General features: G+C 40.1%; 1 protein-coding gene and 1 long non-coding RNA gene across 2 annotated transcripts; one reads left to right on the forward strand and one right to left on the reverse strand.

Moving 5' to 3' along the window:
- Window positions 1-729: 729 nt before the first annotated feature.
- LOC125426090 lies at window positions 730-4,437 on the forward strand. The gene is made up of 2 exons (XR_007243497.1): window positions 730-3,659; window positions 3,692-4,437. It is a non-coding gene; the product is annotated as an uncharacterized LOC125426090 (long non-coding RNA).
- YIPF4 (Yip1 domain family member 4) lies at window positions 3,947-13,396 on the reverse strand. The gene is made up of 6 exons (XM_048484210.1): window positions 13,194-13,396; window positions 10,567-10,729; window positions 9,443-9,614; window positions 8,835-8,912; window positions 8,147-8,260; window positions 3,947-6,689 (listed from the first exon to the last, which is right to left on the reverse strand). Exons 1-6 carry the CDS (start codon window positions 13,297-13,299, stop codon window positions 6,552-6,554), a joined length of 771 nt encoding a protein of 256 aa, XP_048340167.1. The 5' UTR covers window positions 13,300-13,396; the 3' UTR covers window positions 3,947-6,551.
- Window positions 13,397-19,328: the final 5,932 nt, after the last annotated feature.

A 19,328-nucleotide genomic window follows, 5' to 3' on the forward strand; every position in this document is an offset into this window, starting at 1 on the left:
GCTGGGGGAGTTTGCTTCTGAAACCGAACGTGACGGGGCCAGAATCGTTCCGTTGTCCCCCAACTTCCCAGTTTTGACAGCCTATAGGCAATGCCATCCAAATTGACCCGCGTAACGTATTTTCAAAATCTATCTCTAGCCGCCAATTAGCAACTGTTCTGTTATAACCCACATTAGAGATACTAGGTGGGCAGCTATAATTTACCTTTTAATTAAAAAAAACTTATTTAAGGAAGTAAATGGTCAAAACTGGATTGCATGTTTACTACTGTAACACATTGTACGAGGGCTGTCTTTGACGAAGCTTTGGCTAGTACAAAAAGCAGCAGTGAGAGTCTTCTCTGGAGCTACCCAGTTAAGTTGTCCTAGATTAACCATCAAGGAAAATAAGTATGTGCTAAGGGCCTCAGGTGAAGAGGGCACCTTAGAGGATTTTTTCCTCATCACATTAATTTTGAGGGTATGGTCAATTGAAAATGCAGGAGAAAACTTTTTCTAGTATAAATAAAGTTATAAGAAAGCAACGGTAAGCATTATTTTGTATCTTTAATTTGTGTAAGTTAACATGGTATGTATCTTCAAGGCAAAAAACAATGGAATAATTGATGTTTTTCATACAAATATTTGTTAGAATTAGAATATTCTATATAAAACATATATATGTATTTATGTGTGTGTGTATGTGTGTGTGTGTATCTCTCTCTCTCTCTCTCTCTCTCTCTCTCTCTCTCTATATATATATATATATATAAAATGGTTTACTGTATTTATTTTGAATTACATATACAGTATATCAGGGGACCATGATCTTTTCAGTGCATAGGACCTCTAAAGGCCTTAATCTGGCCTTCAGTTGAGACATATATTTGCTTTGCTTCTGGGTCCAAATCAGAGTGCTGGTTATTACCTGTGAAAGTTATTTCCTGCCCAGGTATACCCCACGTGTCTACATCCACACGTAACCTGTTTGTAAGGCAACAGCGAAATCACGTATAGTGGGTTCAGTCCTCTGAAAGGGCCTACCAGAGAGGGCACCTTCAGCTGCTATATTTAGAAAAGCTGTGTCCGATAATTGGTTCCAGAGTGCTTTTCATGTGAGGGTACATTGTTTCAGCTTTGGCTCTATTGGTAATGCTATTCATTTTCAGTCCTGTTACTTGGATTGATTTGTGCTTGTAACTCTGGCCCTTTCTACACGTTGGCAGAAATGGCTCTCCACCAGCATTCATTATGCCAGTGGAGGCTCGGGGACCACTCGCATGATATTGTGCAAGTGACCCCACAGAGGCAGCTCCACACAGAGCCACCTCAGGACTTCCGGGGGTCGGAGGGCAGCGTGGGCATGTCCCTCCAGCCGTCCAGAGCTGCACAGGGAAGAGTGAGTAAATGTGACACACGGAAGGGCCAAAAGCGGCGCCCTCACTCTGGTGCAGTTTGCACCACACCGGCAGGAAGATGCCGCTTTTGAAAAACCTTGCTCCCGGAGGTTCAAAAGCAGTGTCTTTGCGCCGCTTGGGGGTGCGACCACACTTGGGTGGTGCGAGCTGAGTGAACAGTGTCCTAGGGCACTGTTATCGGGCTGTGCAGAAACAGCCAAAATTACATTATTAGGATAACTTGATTCTGTGAAGATAAGTGGGATATAAATGTTTTAAATTAATTATTTAAAATATTTATACCCAACACCATTGAATCATTAGTATCTTGCAATCCTAAACAGATTTATGTGTGAGGAAATCCCACTGAACTCAGAGAGGCTTACTTCTGTATCAAGTTTAGAAACTGGATACAAATCTTCCTGTCATGCTTTCGTTTTACAGTACATTACAAATTAATATGTAATGTACTTATTGTCTGCACTGCTGAAATACTTCCAGTATTTTTATGCTCTTGTCCATAACCTGATCAATATATAATTTCCGGATAGGTTCGGATGAAATATTACAGGTTGGAAAAAATAACATCTCTAGCTGCGGGTAGGGACAGTTTTTGTGAGCAACAGTAACAGGTAGTAGATTTGAAGACAAAGAAATAGAAGTGAAAGTTTTTACCTGGATTTAGTTGAGACTGAAGTGGGTCTGGAGTTCTGCCTTGTAGAAGTGTCTCTGCCTCTAACAAATGTCCCAACACTGCAGGACTATTACAAGGAATTGAGAAGCATGCACACAAATATTTATGACTAGCAGTAAAGCTTGTTGTACAAGCAAAAAAAAAAGGGAGTGCATGATGGATGGGAGTTTCTTAAAAGTGAGATTTTGAAGGCAAATTTTCAAACAGTTCCAATGAGGAAAAAAAATGGGAGGTGTCTAAGGAAATCAGGATGGATGTCTAAAGAACTTCCAATGGAGCTAAGGTTTAAAAGGGGCATGTACAAGAAATTGAAAAAGGGGGAAACCACCAAAGAGGAATTCAAACAAATAGCCAGGATGTGTAGGAAGAAAGTCAGAAAAGCTAAAGTGCAGACAGAGCTCAGAAATGCCAGAGAGGTTAAAAATAAAAAAGGCTTTTTTTGTTATGGCTGCAACAAAAGGAAGAAAAAGGATATGATAGGGTCACTGCGTGAAAATGGTGAAATACTAACAAAGGACAGAGAAAAGGCAGAACTGCTCAACACTTTCTTTGCCTCGGTCGTCTCTCAAAAGGAAAATGGCTCAACTGAGCCTTTCTAGGGAACAGAATATGCTGGGCATCTAGCAAACAGTGATGTAATTTGGGGAGATAGTCAGAAGAGGTGGTGTTTTGAAGCTAATTTTTTCAAAGAATTTAATAGCTTGATCACATTAACACATATTCCCAAACGGACAGTCATTGGTAAATCTACTGATCAGAACATTCAACATGTTGGTCAAAAGCCTTTCTAGGGAATTCTATTTACATTTGGGAAGGGGGGATTTGCTCTGATTGGTTTTGGTTGGTAGTGACTCTTTGCCACCACGTCTAGCCTTTTAATAACAGAATATGCTGATGACAGATTTGAACCACCTTCATTACACCTTCCATCTTTTTTGGGGGGAAAAATTAACTGAGCAGCGCAATTGACTTCTATGGGATTTGACTGGAGTAAATCTGTTCTGGATTGCAATGTAAGATTGTTAATACAGCAAGCAATCCAGAGCTGGTCAACTCAGAATTTTACTTAAGTCTATTCAGTGGGGCCTAAGCTCAGGAAAGATCCTTAGAATTGCAGTGAAAATCCTCTACTGTATCATATTCTCAAATATCTATCCACTTGTTACAACTTTCCCACTGGATTCTGGACAACTGGAAATAGAGTACTATTTTTGTCCTGGCTTGAACAAAGACTTAGGAATCCTCACTTATAGCTGTAAACAATCTTTAGCAAGATTTACAGTTTCTCACCCATTGCAGATGTTAGCCTAACTATTTAGCCTAACTATAAGTCATATTTTCTTGATTATATTTGAATTTTACCCCTGACCTGGCTTTTGTTTTCATTCTCCCTACATAAATTGACTGCATAGTAAGGTTCTGCTCATTGCATCTGAAGAAACTGGCAGTGTTCAAATGTTTGTGCTGAAATAAAATCATGTAAATTAATCTATTCATATATTAAACCTATGTCATTTCCCCAGTTATAATCTTGAACTATAAAGCTTCGTGATCATCTGCAATGTAAACTTGGAAAAAAGCATGCAAGTGTCTCCTATGCAAGTGCAAATATACCAGGAAGGAATATATAAGGAATATGGAACTGAGTTTAGAACATTGTAAGATGAACGTCCTCATTTTAAAAAGTGAAGTTACAAAGTTTTCCATGGAAAGCATCTATGAGCATAGGGTGCAGAGTCAACTCTGTAAACTGGAACATTTTTAACATGACCCTAAAGCTGGTTGTGGAAAGGAGAACAGGTTTATATTAGAACAATTGCTTCAAATTTGATGTGCAGTATAAGGGCTACATATTTTCAAGTATGACAAAGCTTTATACCTTTGAATAAACCTGAAAATTTATTTACATACTTAGAAACACAGAAATTCAACATATGAAATGTGGATACATCCCTTGGTTTCGTGAGTACTAAATAACCTTTATATGCATTCTGCAAACAAATTTCAGTTTGAAATTTTTATAAAATACATTTTATGCTATATTTACATACATGTTTAAGAACAGGAACTGAATATAATGCTATAAACAAGCTACTGCTAATATTTAATAACTGTAGACATATCATTTTCTTTGCATAGGATAGGCAGAGAAGTGGAATCGTCCGAAACATTGAGCTTCTGTTCATATGAGTTCTGTTCATATGAGAAGACCTGTCACACTCAATGCAAATGTACACTAATCCAAACAGTATTCTGGAGAGAAGGCTTCAGAGGACGACTGCTTTAAAGGAGCCAGATAACTGTACCAAATGTATTTAATTCTTAAATTGGTTTGATAAGCCAAATAAATACATCTCTTCATCACCATTCCTTGGTGGAAATATTCATACTGTTATTTTATAGCCATACTATACATATTGCAAACGGACAGTCAGAATTGCAGTCAAAGTCCTGGGCTCTAATACTAGTCTTAAATAGTTAACTAAAGTGAATTAATGTTTTAATTGTAAGCAATTATAATATTTTGGTGTACTTCTTTTGATGTAGCCTTCTCCTTTGTCACTTACCTACATGCCAATTCATTTTTCTTATTAAAAAGAGGGGCAGTCATAGAAACTTAGAGAGTTAGCCATGGTTCTGAAAACTGTTACCAGAGGATTGTAGTAAGCTGTGCTAGTAGGGTTGAGCACCTTCAAAGCTTTAACAAGATGTTTATACAATGTGCTTTTTCATGAATTAGAGGCAAATATGGTAAGATTTTGCTCATGTCTGAAGCAATTTCATAGAAAGTACTTATATGAAGTCTTCTCATGTTTCTCTTTTGGTCATGGGGGTTGATGTGGAAGAGCACATTTATGAAAGGAAATTTTGAAGACCTGAATCTTCAAAGGGCATGACATAAACACTAGTAATTTATAAATGACAGAAGGAATGTTTAGGACTGATAATTTCACTTCATTTGTAGCAGAAATCTTGTGATATCACAATCACATTGTACAGTTTGCTACAGAAAAAGTTACTCAGAAGATTACCACCACTAAGAATTAACACACCAATTTTAAGATGTCAAATATCATCAATCTATAGAGACTAAAGGACAAGATGTCTTTAAGATAGTGAGCACTGTATAATTTAAGTAGTATGTCTGAATTTAAATTAGAATAAAGGGGCTTTCAATGAAACTCAGAGATTTCTGTAGCAGTCTGATGTCTAGTAGTTGACTTGTTATTCGTTCAACTAAAAGGCCAGCTCAGTAACATAAGTAGCAGTTTTGCAAGACCAAGTTAATCTTTTCAGCTTTCCTAATAGTCAACCTCTAGTCACATAAAACAAAGATGTTAGGAAATTAGTAACTGTAAGAATATGAATAGAAGTGCACATTAGGAGACATCCCATTCAATCCCTCAACGATGTCCATATTTATACTAGTGGCTCCCAGTTCAACAAACAATTTTACTGCAGGAATCTACTTTTCTTTGTGTCTCATATTAAGTTAAATCTGTGAAAACCTTGGAAATGCTGAAGGACATTGAACAAGTCATGATAACCAGGTCATCAAAATAAAAACTGATTGTATTGCAAAGCAAAGTTCAAATGCTCTCATTCTTCAGTCAAGACTTTAGAATATAATTTTACAAAAAAATCTATGCCACACTGAACAGTATTAAGTCAAAACAGAGTACAGTTTGGGAGAAGCTTTGTTTATTCTATTGTAAGACACTGTTCAGAAACATAAGTTTTATTTAACTTCTCTCCCCACTTCCTTGTTACCACTACCACAAAGCTGCAGGTGAAAGAAGAGAAAACCTTGCTGAATTTTTAAAAAATTAACATTTTTTAAAATGTCCTATTGCAAACATACACTAATAATTAAACATAAGAACTAATTTAAACACTAGAATCTTCACGTTGTTATGCAGTCTATAAAATCTCTTAATATCCTAAAGGTACGTATAGATGATAACATAAAAACACTTTTTAAAAGAATTTATAGCAAATAGCCAAATGAAAAGTATGTGAGGCACCACATTTATGTCATGTTTACAGTTTAGTCTGATTAATCAGGACTGATTTATAAATATCTAAAAATTTGCTGTGCAGAACACAAAAACTGAATTTTCAAACTACTACCAATAATTAGAATTCTCCTTTGCTTACTATGCCTATCATTGGGCCCTGCTGCTTTTGGCACAGGTAACAAGCTGCAATTCTGCTACTTCAGCTCATAAACACATTGTTCTTATCTTGTTCAACAAACTAAGATGTCTTGAAACCCAAAACTCTGTTATAAATCTGTAACATAACTAGACCTGTTTAAATAATGTACAGAGATATATTTAAGTTGACCACTTTTTGAAACCTTGACAACAAGGCATGATTCAGTCATTTCTCCTTTCAGTTGGGCTGTATTTCATCAGTCTGACATTTCATCAGTCTTCATAGTAAGCAAGACTATTCCTGTTCCAATTCAGTATTTCAGGTCACACCCCGGTATACAAGGACAAAAAATAAATGTACAATAAGAAGATGGGATAGATCAGGAGGGGCTTCTTGGTCTTAAACTCTTCTCCAACTAATAATGAAGCAGCACTGTATGCAGCCCAAAAGACTCCAAAAAGCTGAAAGAAAAGAAAATAAGAGTGGTTACATTATTATGCACAGGAAGAACTATCCAAATACTGCAACAGACCAGTATTTCTTCCTGGGACAAGGAGGAGGAGAAACCACTAGAAGTGACAATTACTTGAAATTACTAGAAGTGACAATTACTTGACAATTACTTCAAATCATTTAACAACTGGTTCTGATGGTGGGATTCAAATAAATTAACAACTGGTTGTTTACAAGCACCATTTTAACAACCAGTTCTGCCAAAGTGGGGTGAACCTGCTGAATCCCACCACTGCTTGAAACTAAGGTCTGCTGAATTCGGTGGTACCCAGCACGTGTGTCCATTCAGGAAATCAGCCATCCTGTTCTGAAATGGCAGGCCCATTCAGTCAGTTGAAGATGTAATCAACCCTGGTCTAAACTTATTGATTTCATAGGAATGCATTGTTAAAGTCCTAAAAGATTTCAAACTATACCAGTCCACTTTGGGTCCCCACAGGAAAGAAAGGTGGGGTATAAGAATACACCAAGAACTATGTTCAACCTGAACTATATGACAGACCTATGTAAAGTTTTAATCACTTCAAAAATAATGCTTAACACATGTATTCCTGTATATTTCCAGAAACTTGCTGTATGTATTGTCTAGCTTACCATGAACATTTCATAAATCAAAACCATTTTAAGGATGGGCAGCCCAATCCAGAGCCCCCAGCAGCCAGGGATGGTGTCACCCCGCCATCTTCAGAGGGCTTTCCAGCAGCACAGGGAGAGAAAAACGCAAAACAAAATCCGTTGCCAGAAAGCCCTCCATAGGGCTTAATGAACTTATGTCACCCAAAAGAGTGGCATAAGTCCAGGAGCTGCGGGGCAACTTGGCGCAAACCCAGGCTTTACCCCCGGGAATGCTCAAGCCCGCAGGTCTCTCCCCCCATGCCAGCATCAGATTGGGATGCCAGCCGTAGGCGCCTTCGCCTCCTCCACTGGTGTGGATGCCCCTTGTGCCAGCGGAGGGGGCAAATTTGTCAAATGCTGTGCTGTTTCCCCCACAGACTGGACTGTAAGACTACTAATGTAATCACCATATACTTTGGATAAGCTGGCAAGCATTACACATTCATATTATTCACAGTGAAGGAATGCTCATAAACATATTCAAACATCTCTTCTGATGGGTCAACATTTCCTCCCCCAGTTCTGCTCTCTCTGCTTCTGTTCTTATTACTTCCTTCTCTTAAGGCCACTAGATGATCTGTTTTAACAGTACCTGCATCTTTATATTTATAAAGTCCACTTGAAACCCTTTGTGACGTGCACACCCTAGATGTGCGTACATTGTAAGAGTGTTATATGGCCAACTTCTAAATGGAACAGAAGACAGAAAACACTTCCTGCATTAAAATTTAAACCAGAGTGATTTTAAGACACAACTCTGACCACCTGACAAGCATAACATTGCACTTACTTTTATTAAAGTAGAAACAACTTCAAATGATCCAACCACCAAGAGCAGAGGTGCTATTACAATAAGAGGAAGTAAGGAATATCCAATCACTCCAAGAACCTGGCCATATGCCACCTGAAAATTTGAAGTTAATCAAGTCATGGACATCATTGACAACAATGCAGTGCACCAACAAAAAAAGCACCAAATGACTGCTAAATGTTTCATTATATCTTTCTTTAAAGTCTTCCTGCCCTTTTACTGCATCATCCAATCGTCCACATTATTTCTATCAGTCTCTATTATTTCCCTACAACCTTGTTTTGTTAATCTAATATTTGCTTTTATTTACATATTTTAGCCCATTCTTTATCTAATGAGCACAAGATGGAATATGTGCTCATTCCCCTCTTCTGCTACATTATATCCTCACAACCTTGAGCCAGTGACTCTCATCCTTAAGTCACCGGAATGTTTTATGACTAATGGAGTGTATGATCCTGGGCCTCACCAGTCCCAGTTTGACTAACTCCTTACATCACAGTTGCTGTGTCTCCAGGGAAGGGTCTTACCCCTTCTGTATAGGTTCAGAATTGTTGCTGTTGCTATATTAGAGTTAAAAATATAAAATTGAAAACGCAATAGCTTGAACAATAATTTTAAAGTAATTTAAGTAAGGTTCTTACAGATTTTTTTACAAGATTCTTACCTCTCCTCCAAGAACTCTGGCCAACAGGAAGATTGTCAAGGATCCAAATATCCAAATAGTTATAATCCAGGATACAACCTTTAAAAATTATAGTTATAATCAATACAGTATCTCTTTGCTATGAATAACTATTTTTGATGGAATTGAGTGACAAAGTTTGACTAATTTCTATAAGTTCTCCACTTGTTAAAGTTGCTTGAACTGAAGAAAGAAAAGCAAAGATAATATTTTCCCTCTTCTAAGGAGATTCCACAGCAGCAATCTGACAATGGAAACCTGTGGATGGAAGTACAACAGGTCTCTTGTTTTGAATAGCAAACTTCTTTAAGCCTTTTTTGTCTCCATAGTCAAAGGGAGCTACATGTGGAAGGAAGAATGTGATGGTCTTGTGAACACATACAGAAGTTTCTGTCTTGTTTCCAGCTCAGCAACTTGCAGTAAATTATGTCATAACACACCTATTAAACCAAACAACAGTATGTATACAAGAAAGAGAGCTATGCATGCATGATTCATGAAGTTTGAAGGTGCAGATGTGCACCTGGATACATTTTCATCTGCATCACAATGCACATTCAGATGGAGCTTGATTTAGTAAATTCACCTACCTTGAACTGCCCATATAATGAGATCATTGAAAAGAATAGGACAACTGCCAGTGGACCCCAGAAGTCAGGATTATCTCTAACTACTTGTCTATTAAATCCAAGTGAAGGCATCGGCATCAAGACACACCGAATTTTGTAGTATATATCCTTCAGATCAATGTCTAGCTCCTCCCTAAAGTTACAAAAACAAGATATTCATGACTTGTCTAAATTATTTAGATAGATTAACTCTGTTTATGAAATAACACAAGGCTGTATTCATGTTAATATCACTTTGAATACAATACACCCACCTAACAGACCCAGTTGAAAGAAGCACCAGCAGATACCTTATTTGCTGCTGCTTTATTTTACATCATAGTAAAGGATTATTGAAGCATACAAAAATGCACACAAAATAAACAGATTTTCCTGTGTTTGAGGCACCCTTAACTGCCACTGAGCAAACATAAGCACTTTCAGTTGTCAATAACAGCAAGACCCTTCCTGATAGTGCTGCTAGCCTCAAGCAATAGTTACCCAGAATGTATTGGCTAACCTCAATAACTGAGTTGCTCATTTCCTGCAACTCCCTAATCATTCAAGGGCGATATATGCAGAAACGCTCACTTTAGCCATCTTGTAAAAACAAGTCATCATCTACCATGTCTTTTCTTTCTTGGCATATAAAAAGCCATCCTTCACATGATATCAGTTCTATTGCAGATCTGAGTTCAAATGGAGTTTATAGCCTCTGAGCACATTAATTCAATTTGTGGTATCTCTAAACCATGAGAACTTTTATACTGATCTGAAAATAAAATTATATGTAAAATGTAAATAATATTGAATGAAACAAATAATTTAATTAAGAAAAGAGATTATGCTTTGATTTTGAATACCAACAATCACAGATTTTTCAAACAATGCATTTATGTGTTTTCAGTCTGAATGCTTTTAAATGGGTTATGTATTAAATCTGGTTTAATATTGTTACTTAGATTATGATTTATGTCTTTGCAACTTGGCTGTTTTTTATTCAATGCCTTGAGTCCAAAAAGATAAGGTAGAAATATTTTGAATAAATTAAATAAATACTAATTTATTTACATAAACATATAATTAGTTGCAGAATATTTACATACAAGAGTGGTTTATTATCTTCAGGGTCATCATCCTCTACTTCCAAAAGCCAGCCATAACCTCTCTGTCTTAAGAATGTAGTTGCAGTAGATTCTTTAATAAATTCTCCACTTCCTACTCCAAGATTGAGCTTCACGTCAGGAGAGGCTATTGAACCACTAAGTTCTTAAGAAAAGAACAAAAGACAGTTACAAGAACCCACATTCTAGAATATGAGTATCATTGATATATGCCTCACAATTTGTAGTTTATTTTAACCAAGGATACGTTTATATATACTCACATCTATCAAGACTAATACCAAACATAATCAACATCCTTAACACAAAGTTATCAATCATCTTTTAAGAATAATAGCCTGCCATGGCAATTAGCATCAGTCTATAAGTGCCCAGAGCCAGAACTGAGACTGATCCATCTTCTTACCACTGTTAGGGCTTAGTTACTAGGCAGGTTGATACAGGGAGAAGCAGTCCTCCAAGTATGTGAGTCCCAAGTTGTAAAGGGCTTTAAAGTTAAGACCCAACACCTTGAAGAAAGCCTGGAAACACAAAGAAAGGGAATGTGGCTTTTTCAAAACTGGTATGGTATGAACCTGGAAGCCAGTGCCCATCAAATGGAGGACATTAACTGAGGCTTATGATCCCTTCAAGGGCAGGCCCATATAGAATGTCACACAATAATCTATCACTGGTGACAGAAGAATGATTCTGCTTATCTAGGTCAATGAAGATAATTTATACAACAGATGACAATTATATTTGTTTATTTATTACATTTTCTCCCACCCTTCTAAGGTGCTCAGTGTGGTGTACACCACTCTTTCACTTCCATTTTACCCTCACAGCAATCCTTTCAGGAAGACTAGCCTGAGAGAGTGACTGGTCCAAGGTCACTCAGCAAGCTTCATGGCAGAGTATGGATTGAATTTGGGATTCCCAGATCCTAGTTCAACACTTATCCACATCACCAAGGAGGGACCCTGGAAGGAAATCTTAAAAACATAATCTATACACTATCCTAAGAACAAGGCTCTTCATGGACCATACAAAAGTGGAATGAGAAGTATCTAGGATCATGTATTCTCCCCATACACTTATGAACTGCAGCAAAGCACATTAGTGATGTATACTGGCACTGCAAAAGACTAAATATTTGACAGCAGCCTGGGCATTTCATGAGCTACAGCCCGAATCTGCAGATGAAAGTAGCCTGGAAATTTACACACACACACACAATATGAACCTGCCTAGCAACTAAGGTAGTCTTCAGAAGCCCTGCTCCATGTGACCCCATCTTCTGAGGCAAGGCTGAGAACAGAAACAAAACCTCCAGTGAAGCTTCTTTTGAGTTCCACTTCAAAAGAAAAGCAGGTGAGAAGCAAAAGAAAAAATGAACCAACTTAAACTTAGAACTCAATTCTTGCAAATTGTTTTCCTCTTCTTAGTTTTAAGCACCAGGTGAAAACTTTTCCTCTTGTCTCTTAGGCCCCTTCTGCACATGCAAAATAATGCGTTTTCAAACCACTTTCACAACTGTTTGCAAGTGGATTTTGCCATTCCGCACAGCTTCAAAGAGCACTGAAAGCAGTTTGAAAGTGCATTATTCTGCATGTGGGGAATGAGCCTTAGTGATCTCCCTCCCTCTTAATCAGCATAAATGGCTTTCTGGATGCAACCAACGTTTTTTCTGTAGGAAAAAACCCAATCTGTTTAGTTGTAATATTGTTATTACATTAGCTTTTGTGCACCAATATCACTATGTAAAATTTGTGAAAATTTAGTTTTTAGTCAGGAGAGATTGGGTGACAACTAATACTTCTTAAATTTGGTTTCTATGGCAACATTGCTTTGCTGAAGCACTATACATTGACTATGTATCCTAGTCTTATGAGACAGAAGTGCACAGTTCTTATGGAAAAAGATACACACAAGGATGTATGTTCAAGGCATACCGAATTTGGTAGGCAAATGTCTTGAGAAAACTCTGATGTCTAACACTACAGAAGTTGACCATCCCGCATTTAACAAAATGGAGAGGGAGACGACAGCCCATGAACATCTTCCAGTCCATCCCACCACCAACATCCAGCTGCATTACAAATGTCAGAAGCGCCACATTCAAAATCCTTAACAAATCGGATTTAGGTGTGTGCGTACGTGACAGAAAATCCGCAGCAGCCAAGAACAGAACCCCCGAATGTGTTTACAGCATATTAACTCAGCCTCTTTTCTGAGGCGGCCCAGCTCACCAATCAATCAAAGGAAGTTACCCATCGCTTTTAGCAGGCTAAAACAACCCTGCTTAGGACTGCACAGGTAATATGGGCTTTGCGACATAAGAAGCAAAATGCTCCCTCATTTCCTTGGTCTCCCCTTGGAATAAACATCCGTCCGGGCTACGCGCAGGTGCCTTTGCCACGCAGACGAGGCTAGGCCAAGAGGCGTTCACACGGACTCGACTTTCTAAGCCCACCCTGGAAGCACAAGTCCAGACTGGGGGGTGGGGGGGGGGGACACTAACAGAGCAGCCGCCCCCGCCTCGCCTTCAGCAACCACAACCCTTCGGAGCGGCCCGAGGGGAGGGAAACTGAGCGGCTCCGCGCGGCCCTTCCCTCGCCCACTCTTACCTTCAGCGTCGGCCGAGGAGACGAAGGTGAAATCTCCGTTATTAGCCGCATAGAGTGGTGGCGGCGGCGGCGCAGGGGGGGGCTGCTGGGCACTCGGAGACTGCATCGCCTCTCCCGCGAGGGGCCTCCAAGGCCCGGCGGAGACGACCCAGCGGAACCCCCTCGACAGCTGCCCGGAGAGGCGGAGGCAAAGAAGCCACGCCCTGAAGCCAGGCGGTGAGACGTCAAGTGACGCCTCCCCTCCAATTGGACCTTGCCGATTGGCTGGCACTTACCTCTTCCTTGTTGCCGTCACCTTTCCCGCCTCTCAGCCCAATCCCATTGGTCAGAAGGATCGTCGCAACTGGTGATTGGCGGAGTGATGAGAAAGAAGGAAATAGATTTTTAGCTGAGGCTGATGTTGTTATCGGCCACCTTGGACCCCCCAACTAGCCTCCCCCCGCTGAATGTTCTTGGTTTGTACCGTGTAATGATCATAATGTAGCCTTTTCCAGATTTCGCTTGTTCGTACTGCTGATATCCTCACATCAGCGGTTCATTACTGGATTTCAGGTTGCCAGTCTCCTCCCACTGCCCAGTTAACCGGTAGCAATTGCCAGCTTAACAGGATCTTCATGTTTTGGGCCAAGCTAGGCAAATGGGTCTTTCGAAAGTCTAAAAATGAATTGTCACAGTAGAAAAATTAAAATTCATAAAATAGCATTTCGAGTGATAATTTCGAGTGTCTCATAATTTTCCATTTGATTTGTCTGGTTCCTTGTTTCAGTTTAGATATGCATATGAAAATCGATGGATAATGCATTTACTGCCTGAGGCACTTTACCATTTGCATCCATTAAAACTGAGTAGTGGCAGATATAGCTAAACACATAATTGGATGTATAATTGGATGGGTAGGTGTGTTAATGAAAAGTTTTAAATTCCAGAGACTAGAATATGGTTTACATAGCTGGGGAAGTACTTCACATGTCTTCGTTTTTTCAATGTGGTTTCAATGGATTTCATGGCCAGAACCATATGCCAATTTCTTGCAAAAGTTTCCAATATCCTGAGGTAGTGCCTCAAAGGGTATGCTCAGAGTGAGTCTCTCTTTCAGCTGCTGTTCCTTCTCCTGCCAAAGCACTGGCAGGGATGAAAAGTGGACAGTTCCGAAGTGGTGGACAGGCCTGTCAGCAGAAGCATCCTCAGCTCTGCCAAACTGGTTACCCTTGCTATGTCATCTTCTCAAGGTCAGGAAGCCCTGGCAAGTATGAGTGTCAAATGGATGTTCCCTTCCACCTCTCAACTCAGTTACAGGAAAGTGCTCCCAAATTAGTGAAGGAAGCAACAAGAGGTTACATTTGCCTTTAGAAGGTGGCTCTTCTCTTCTCTCCCCATCCACACCCATCACTATGACTTCCATTTATCCAGACCTCTGCATCTACATTATTAAGAAATTAGTAAAAGATGTTACACATAATCTGAGATTAAAAAGTGCAAAAAGTAGAAGCCATAGAAGGAGGGTGAAGGATTCCTCCTACCGTTTGTTCCTGCCCTACGTTTGTTCCTTCCCCTCACTTCCCATGAGGAGATGAAGAAAGTGGTCCAGCAGCTGACAGCACCATCCCTGTGAAGAACTGGGCTGTTACTCCCCAGAAGTCTGCCAACAGAGACCACCATTGCAGCTCTTTTACATCCAGCAGATTATAAAACCACTACTCCTCCCTGCCTTTGGTCCTCAGACCAGGATACTCTCCCCCTTCTGGCAAATTGGAGTAATTGCATTACAACATTGCTTCTGACTCCATGGCTTCAGATAAGAGGAATGGTGGGGGAAAGAAACAACCTCATTGGGCTCAGCCTCAACATGGCTGTTCCAATGTGAGGATTGTCACTTACTTCTGGGACCCAGCCTACCTACATGTTGTGACATAGGAGAAAATATGAAGACCAAACTGCACACTGTGTGGGAGAGCCATGGCTGGCAGTGCGATCCTAAGAACGTTCTGGGAGTACATTCTGGCCTATTGAATAAACCTGAGAAGGTTTCAATCTGCTTAGGATTGCTCTTCTGATTGCCAATGTTTTTATATTTATTTAGTGCAGCCATAGAGGAAATCAAAATTGAGCGAAGGAGCAGTACTGGAAGAAGCAAGTCTTTCCCAGCCTAAATTCCCCGCTCTCCCAAGCCTTTAGTTAATACATACTTACTGAATGGTACTGGTACTGAATGTGGCTGCAGGAAAGCATGTAATTAACATCAAAAACACTTAATAGATGTAAGACTGATTTCAGAAAAGGCCAAAAGGACATTCCAGTTTCTTACATTTCACTATCTGCTATGAAAAATGATTACACTTCATATAAATGAATCAATTGTCTGGATGGTCTTATTTTTATAACTAGAAACTTGGCAATTTACACTGCTTGTATGCTCATAATTTATTTGATTGGGTGGAGGGCAATGATGAGAAAGAATCTCTTCACAAACTGAGTAAGAGGAGATATTATGTTAATTATTAAAACTGAAGATTATGATTCTTTCATCTCCATCCGTGAGTCAGATCCCCGGCTGCCATCCCCCCCTCAAGGCTTCCTGGCAGCATGGGGAAGCTTGAAAAGTGCAAAAGCCTCCCCGCCACCAAGAAGCTTTTATGGGCCACAATAGTCCTACGCCATTGTTTTAGTGGATTAAGTCTTCAGTACAGCTTGCTGGCATAACCCCAGAAGGGAGCCGACTAATGTCAGCACCTCCCCTGGCCATGCCCCCTGCCTCCCACTACCCCCCCCCCCAGTGCTGGAACACGGCACTTAATGCCACGCCAGCATCCATGGGCCCCTACTACCACTGGCATAGTGGGGACAGGCTTGGGACATGACCACAGGAGGTGCTAAAATAGCTGGGATTGAACCAAGGACCTTTTGTACTCAGAAGATATGTTGTGTGCCTTCCTGCTAGCAAGGGTGCGCCACAATATAGTTACCATCACTAAGAAAATCCTACAATTGCACTTTATATGAAAAAATGCAAAATATGAATGGCTTTGAAGGAATATATTGAAGGCCCTCTATCCTATATTCATTCAGTTTCTCTGCAAGACTGAAATGCACAATAACCGACATCTGGGTTTTATGTATTTTTCTACATAGAAGTTCCTATTCAGAATTTTTTTCTATGTAGAAAAATCTGCTTGAAGCAGACATCAAATACTGTCAGCTCCTATTTGTGATTTCAAGGCAACTATTGAAATGGGATTCCATTAAAAAATAAAAGGATCTGCTCATAAAAGACTCTAACAGTAAGATAACTATAAAAAAAACCCAAGTGAAGTCCCACAAGAAATTTGCAGAGATAGTTGGGTAGGAGTTCCTCCCACCCTACCCTTCAGCAACATGCAAATGGCATGCCAAGACTTCCTCCCATTTAATCTTCCCATTTTTTAGACTTCACATTTTTCTGAGGACCTTGGGGGTCCCCCAAATCTGCAGAAGCATCTGTTTGGGATAAGTGTGTCCCCATCTGCATTTAATTGTTTGCAGATGAGGGCATGTGTGGGAATTAGATATTTAGATATGTATACATGTTTCACTAGACATTTGATAACATATTCAAGTTTGTATTTTTTAAAAATACAAGTGCAAAAGTCTGCATTTAACACCAGTCTTCCAGACTAGTCTTCCAATGTGACAGTGGGAGGTAGTTGTTTCTGTTAGTAGATTCCAATCGAGCTATCATTTTCTAATTTGGATGGGTCACTTTGATTTCACTATCAGTGTGGCATTGTCGAAGGCTTTTTTGCTTCGAACATTGGTGTTGAGTCACTTCCGGGTTGCTGGCTGTGTTTAGCAGCATTTCGATTCGGCTAGAGCATCTGTGGCTGGCATCTTCAGAGGATCTGAAGATGCCAGCCACAGATGCAGGCGAAACGTCAAGAGGGAATGCTGCTAGAACACGGCCATACAGCCCGGAAACCACACAGCACCCCAGTGTGGCATTGCTCACTATTAAATTGCCTTCTGATGCAAAAATGTAATATTATGTCTCTGAAAAATGCTCCAAGTCAGCAGTTCTAAAGAAAAGGTGACTCTCAGAACAACTACATTAATATCTCTGCACGTGTCCTTGTGGTTTATGCTAAATGTGAGGAGAGTGTCATGAGATTATCCTTAAGTGGTCACACTAATGATACTGTGGGATTGATGTATATCTGTTTTTTATTTTATTTTTTTTGTACTGGCCATTGACCATAAATAAATTAAATAAATACATAAATCCTTGGGCGGTTACAGCGGTTTTGTTGTTTTGTTTCATAACTATTGAGCTCTTTTTCACATTAATAATTGCAGGCTAACTCACATAGACATGGAAAGCTACTCCTAGACTAAGGTGACCAGATGGTCGCCTTTGTGAACCGGGACAAGCGTCAAAGATGGGCGGCCGCTGCTGGCAAGCAAGATGCGCACGCAGCTGCAGGATAAGGCTGCACATTGCGCCTTCTGGGGTGCTCCCCATGTATGAGCGCCCCAGAAGGTTAAAGGCAGCGCCCGCGGCATGCGCATACGATGCGCTGTGTCTAAGGCGCTGCCGGCTTTTACTCCACACGCCTACCGTCCCAGTTCGGCCACAAAGGTGACCATCTGGTCACCTTAGTCTAGGAGTAGCTTTCCATGTCTATGTGAGTGCGCGGCATGAGTGCGCGGCCGCAGGAGTGCATCGGCTTCGAGGCGCCCCGCTTCCCCGTCACTTCCTGTCACTGGGTGGAAGCGGGAGCCCGCTCAAGAAGGCCACATGAGCTCCTGCAGCCGCCATGCAGGAGTGCTGCCAGACTGCCTTGCGCCCCAGAAGGCAGTGCAGCAGACTTCCAAAAATCAAGACACTTGAAATAACCCGCGGGATGTGGGACAAATTGTTTGAAGGCGGGACGTCTGGTCAGCCTATCCTAGACACAATGCAAATACTGCAACAGCTGAAAAAAAACAGGGATCCTTATAAAATACAAAATATCCTATGCTCTAATTTGATCCTAGTCATGAAACTACTCACCAAAGCTTTTGAGATATAGAGGTGTCATTCATTACAAAAAGTCCTGTTAGGGACAGGTCAGGGCCCTGTCCTTAGAGCTAAAGCTCTGTCCGGTTACTCACAAATAACCATCCATAAGCTTCTTCAGTGTTAAGAGTTTTATTGTTCAATTCTGCGCAGAAGAGGGAACTCTCCTCTGTCAGCAACAGGGAGGAGGTTCAAAGAGCTGCTGCCTGTGTAACATAATTTATAATTACAAAAACATACCTCCCCGCTCCTTGCTCATTGGGTTGAGTCAAGTAGACGTACAGACCTGGTCATCTTATCCCACCTTTTACCACACCTTTTCATCCCACCTTTTTAATGTAACTTGAGTCTAAAACACCTCATGTACAAGTTTCTATAGCAATCAAGTCTTCTGCTACTCCTTATTTATTGCTAGATCCCTTATCTCTCTGAGAGGCCTCGTTTCTTTCAACTCAGAGCCGAGCCTGTGTCAGGCTGCTCCCTGAGTTTCATTTCTCTATGGCCTTTTAATTCACCCCTTTCGCATTCCTTTGTGTTTACCAAATCTTCAGCAAACTCAATTTTAAGCCTAATCAGGGATGTTAGCTAAGATGATTTTATATATATAATGTGCTTCACTCTTTGTGCAGGCTAACTTTATGCACATATAAGCACATATATATATAAGCACACATATATATAAGCACATATATATATAAGCACATATATATATATATATGCACATAAGCACATATATATATATGGCTTAAAACACTGTGAACTATATATGTGTACATATCAGTCCCAACTGCACTGTTAGTGATTTGTTAATCAAGTACTTTGAAAGGAACTATCATTCAGTTTCACTGGAATAATTTTAGTGGCATTTATTCAAACTATTTTCAGTTAGCTTAAATTTCATCCCGATGATTAAAGAACTGATGGTTCCCTGGGAGAATAAGGCAACTTCTTGTCTCGTTATGCTGATAGAACAGCTAAAAAGAAATGCCACAGGTCACAGAATGTGCGCTGAAGAAATAGACCATTACAGACTCTGAGGCTGGAATTTTTGGTAAGTAAGCAGCTGAGTAAAGTAAAGGCCAGACTAGGTGTGAGAGTGTCCACAG

This window comes from Sphaerodactylus townsendi, linkage group LG01 (assembly GCF_021028975.2).
Source record: "Sphaerodactylus townsendi isolate TG3544 linkage group LG01, MPM_Stown_v2.3, whole genome shotgun sequence".
Classification (NCBI taxonomy): Eukaryota; Metazoa; Chordata; class Lepidosauria; order Squamata; family Sphaerodactylidae; genus Sphaerodactylus; species Sphaerodactylus townsendi.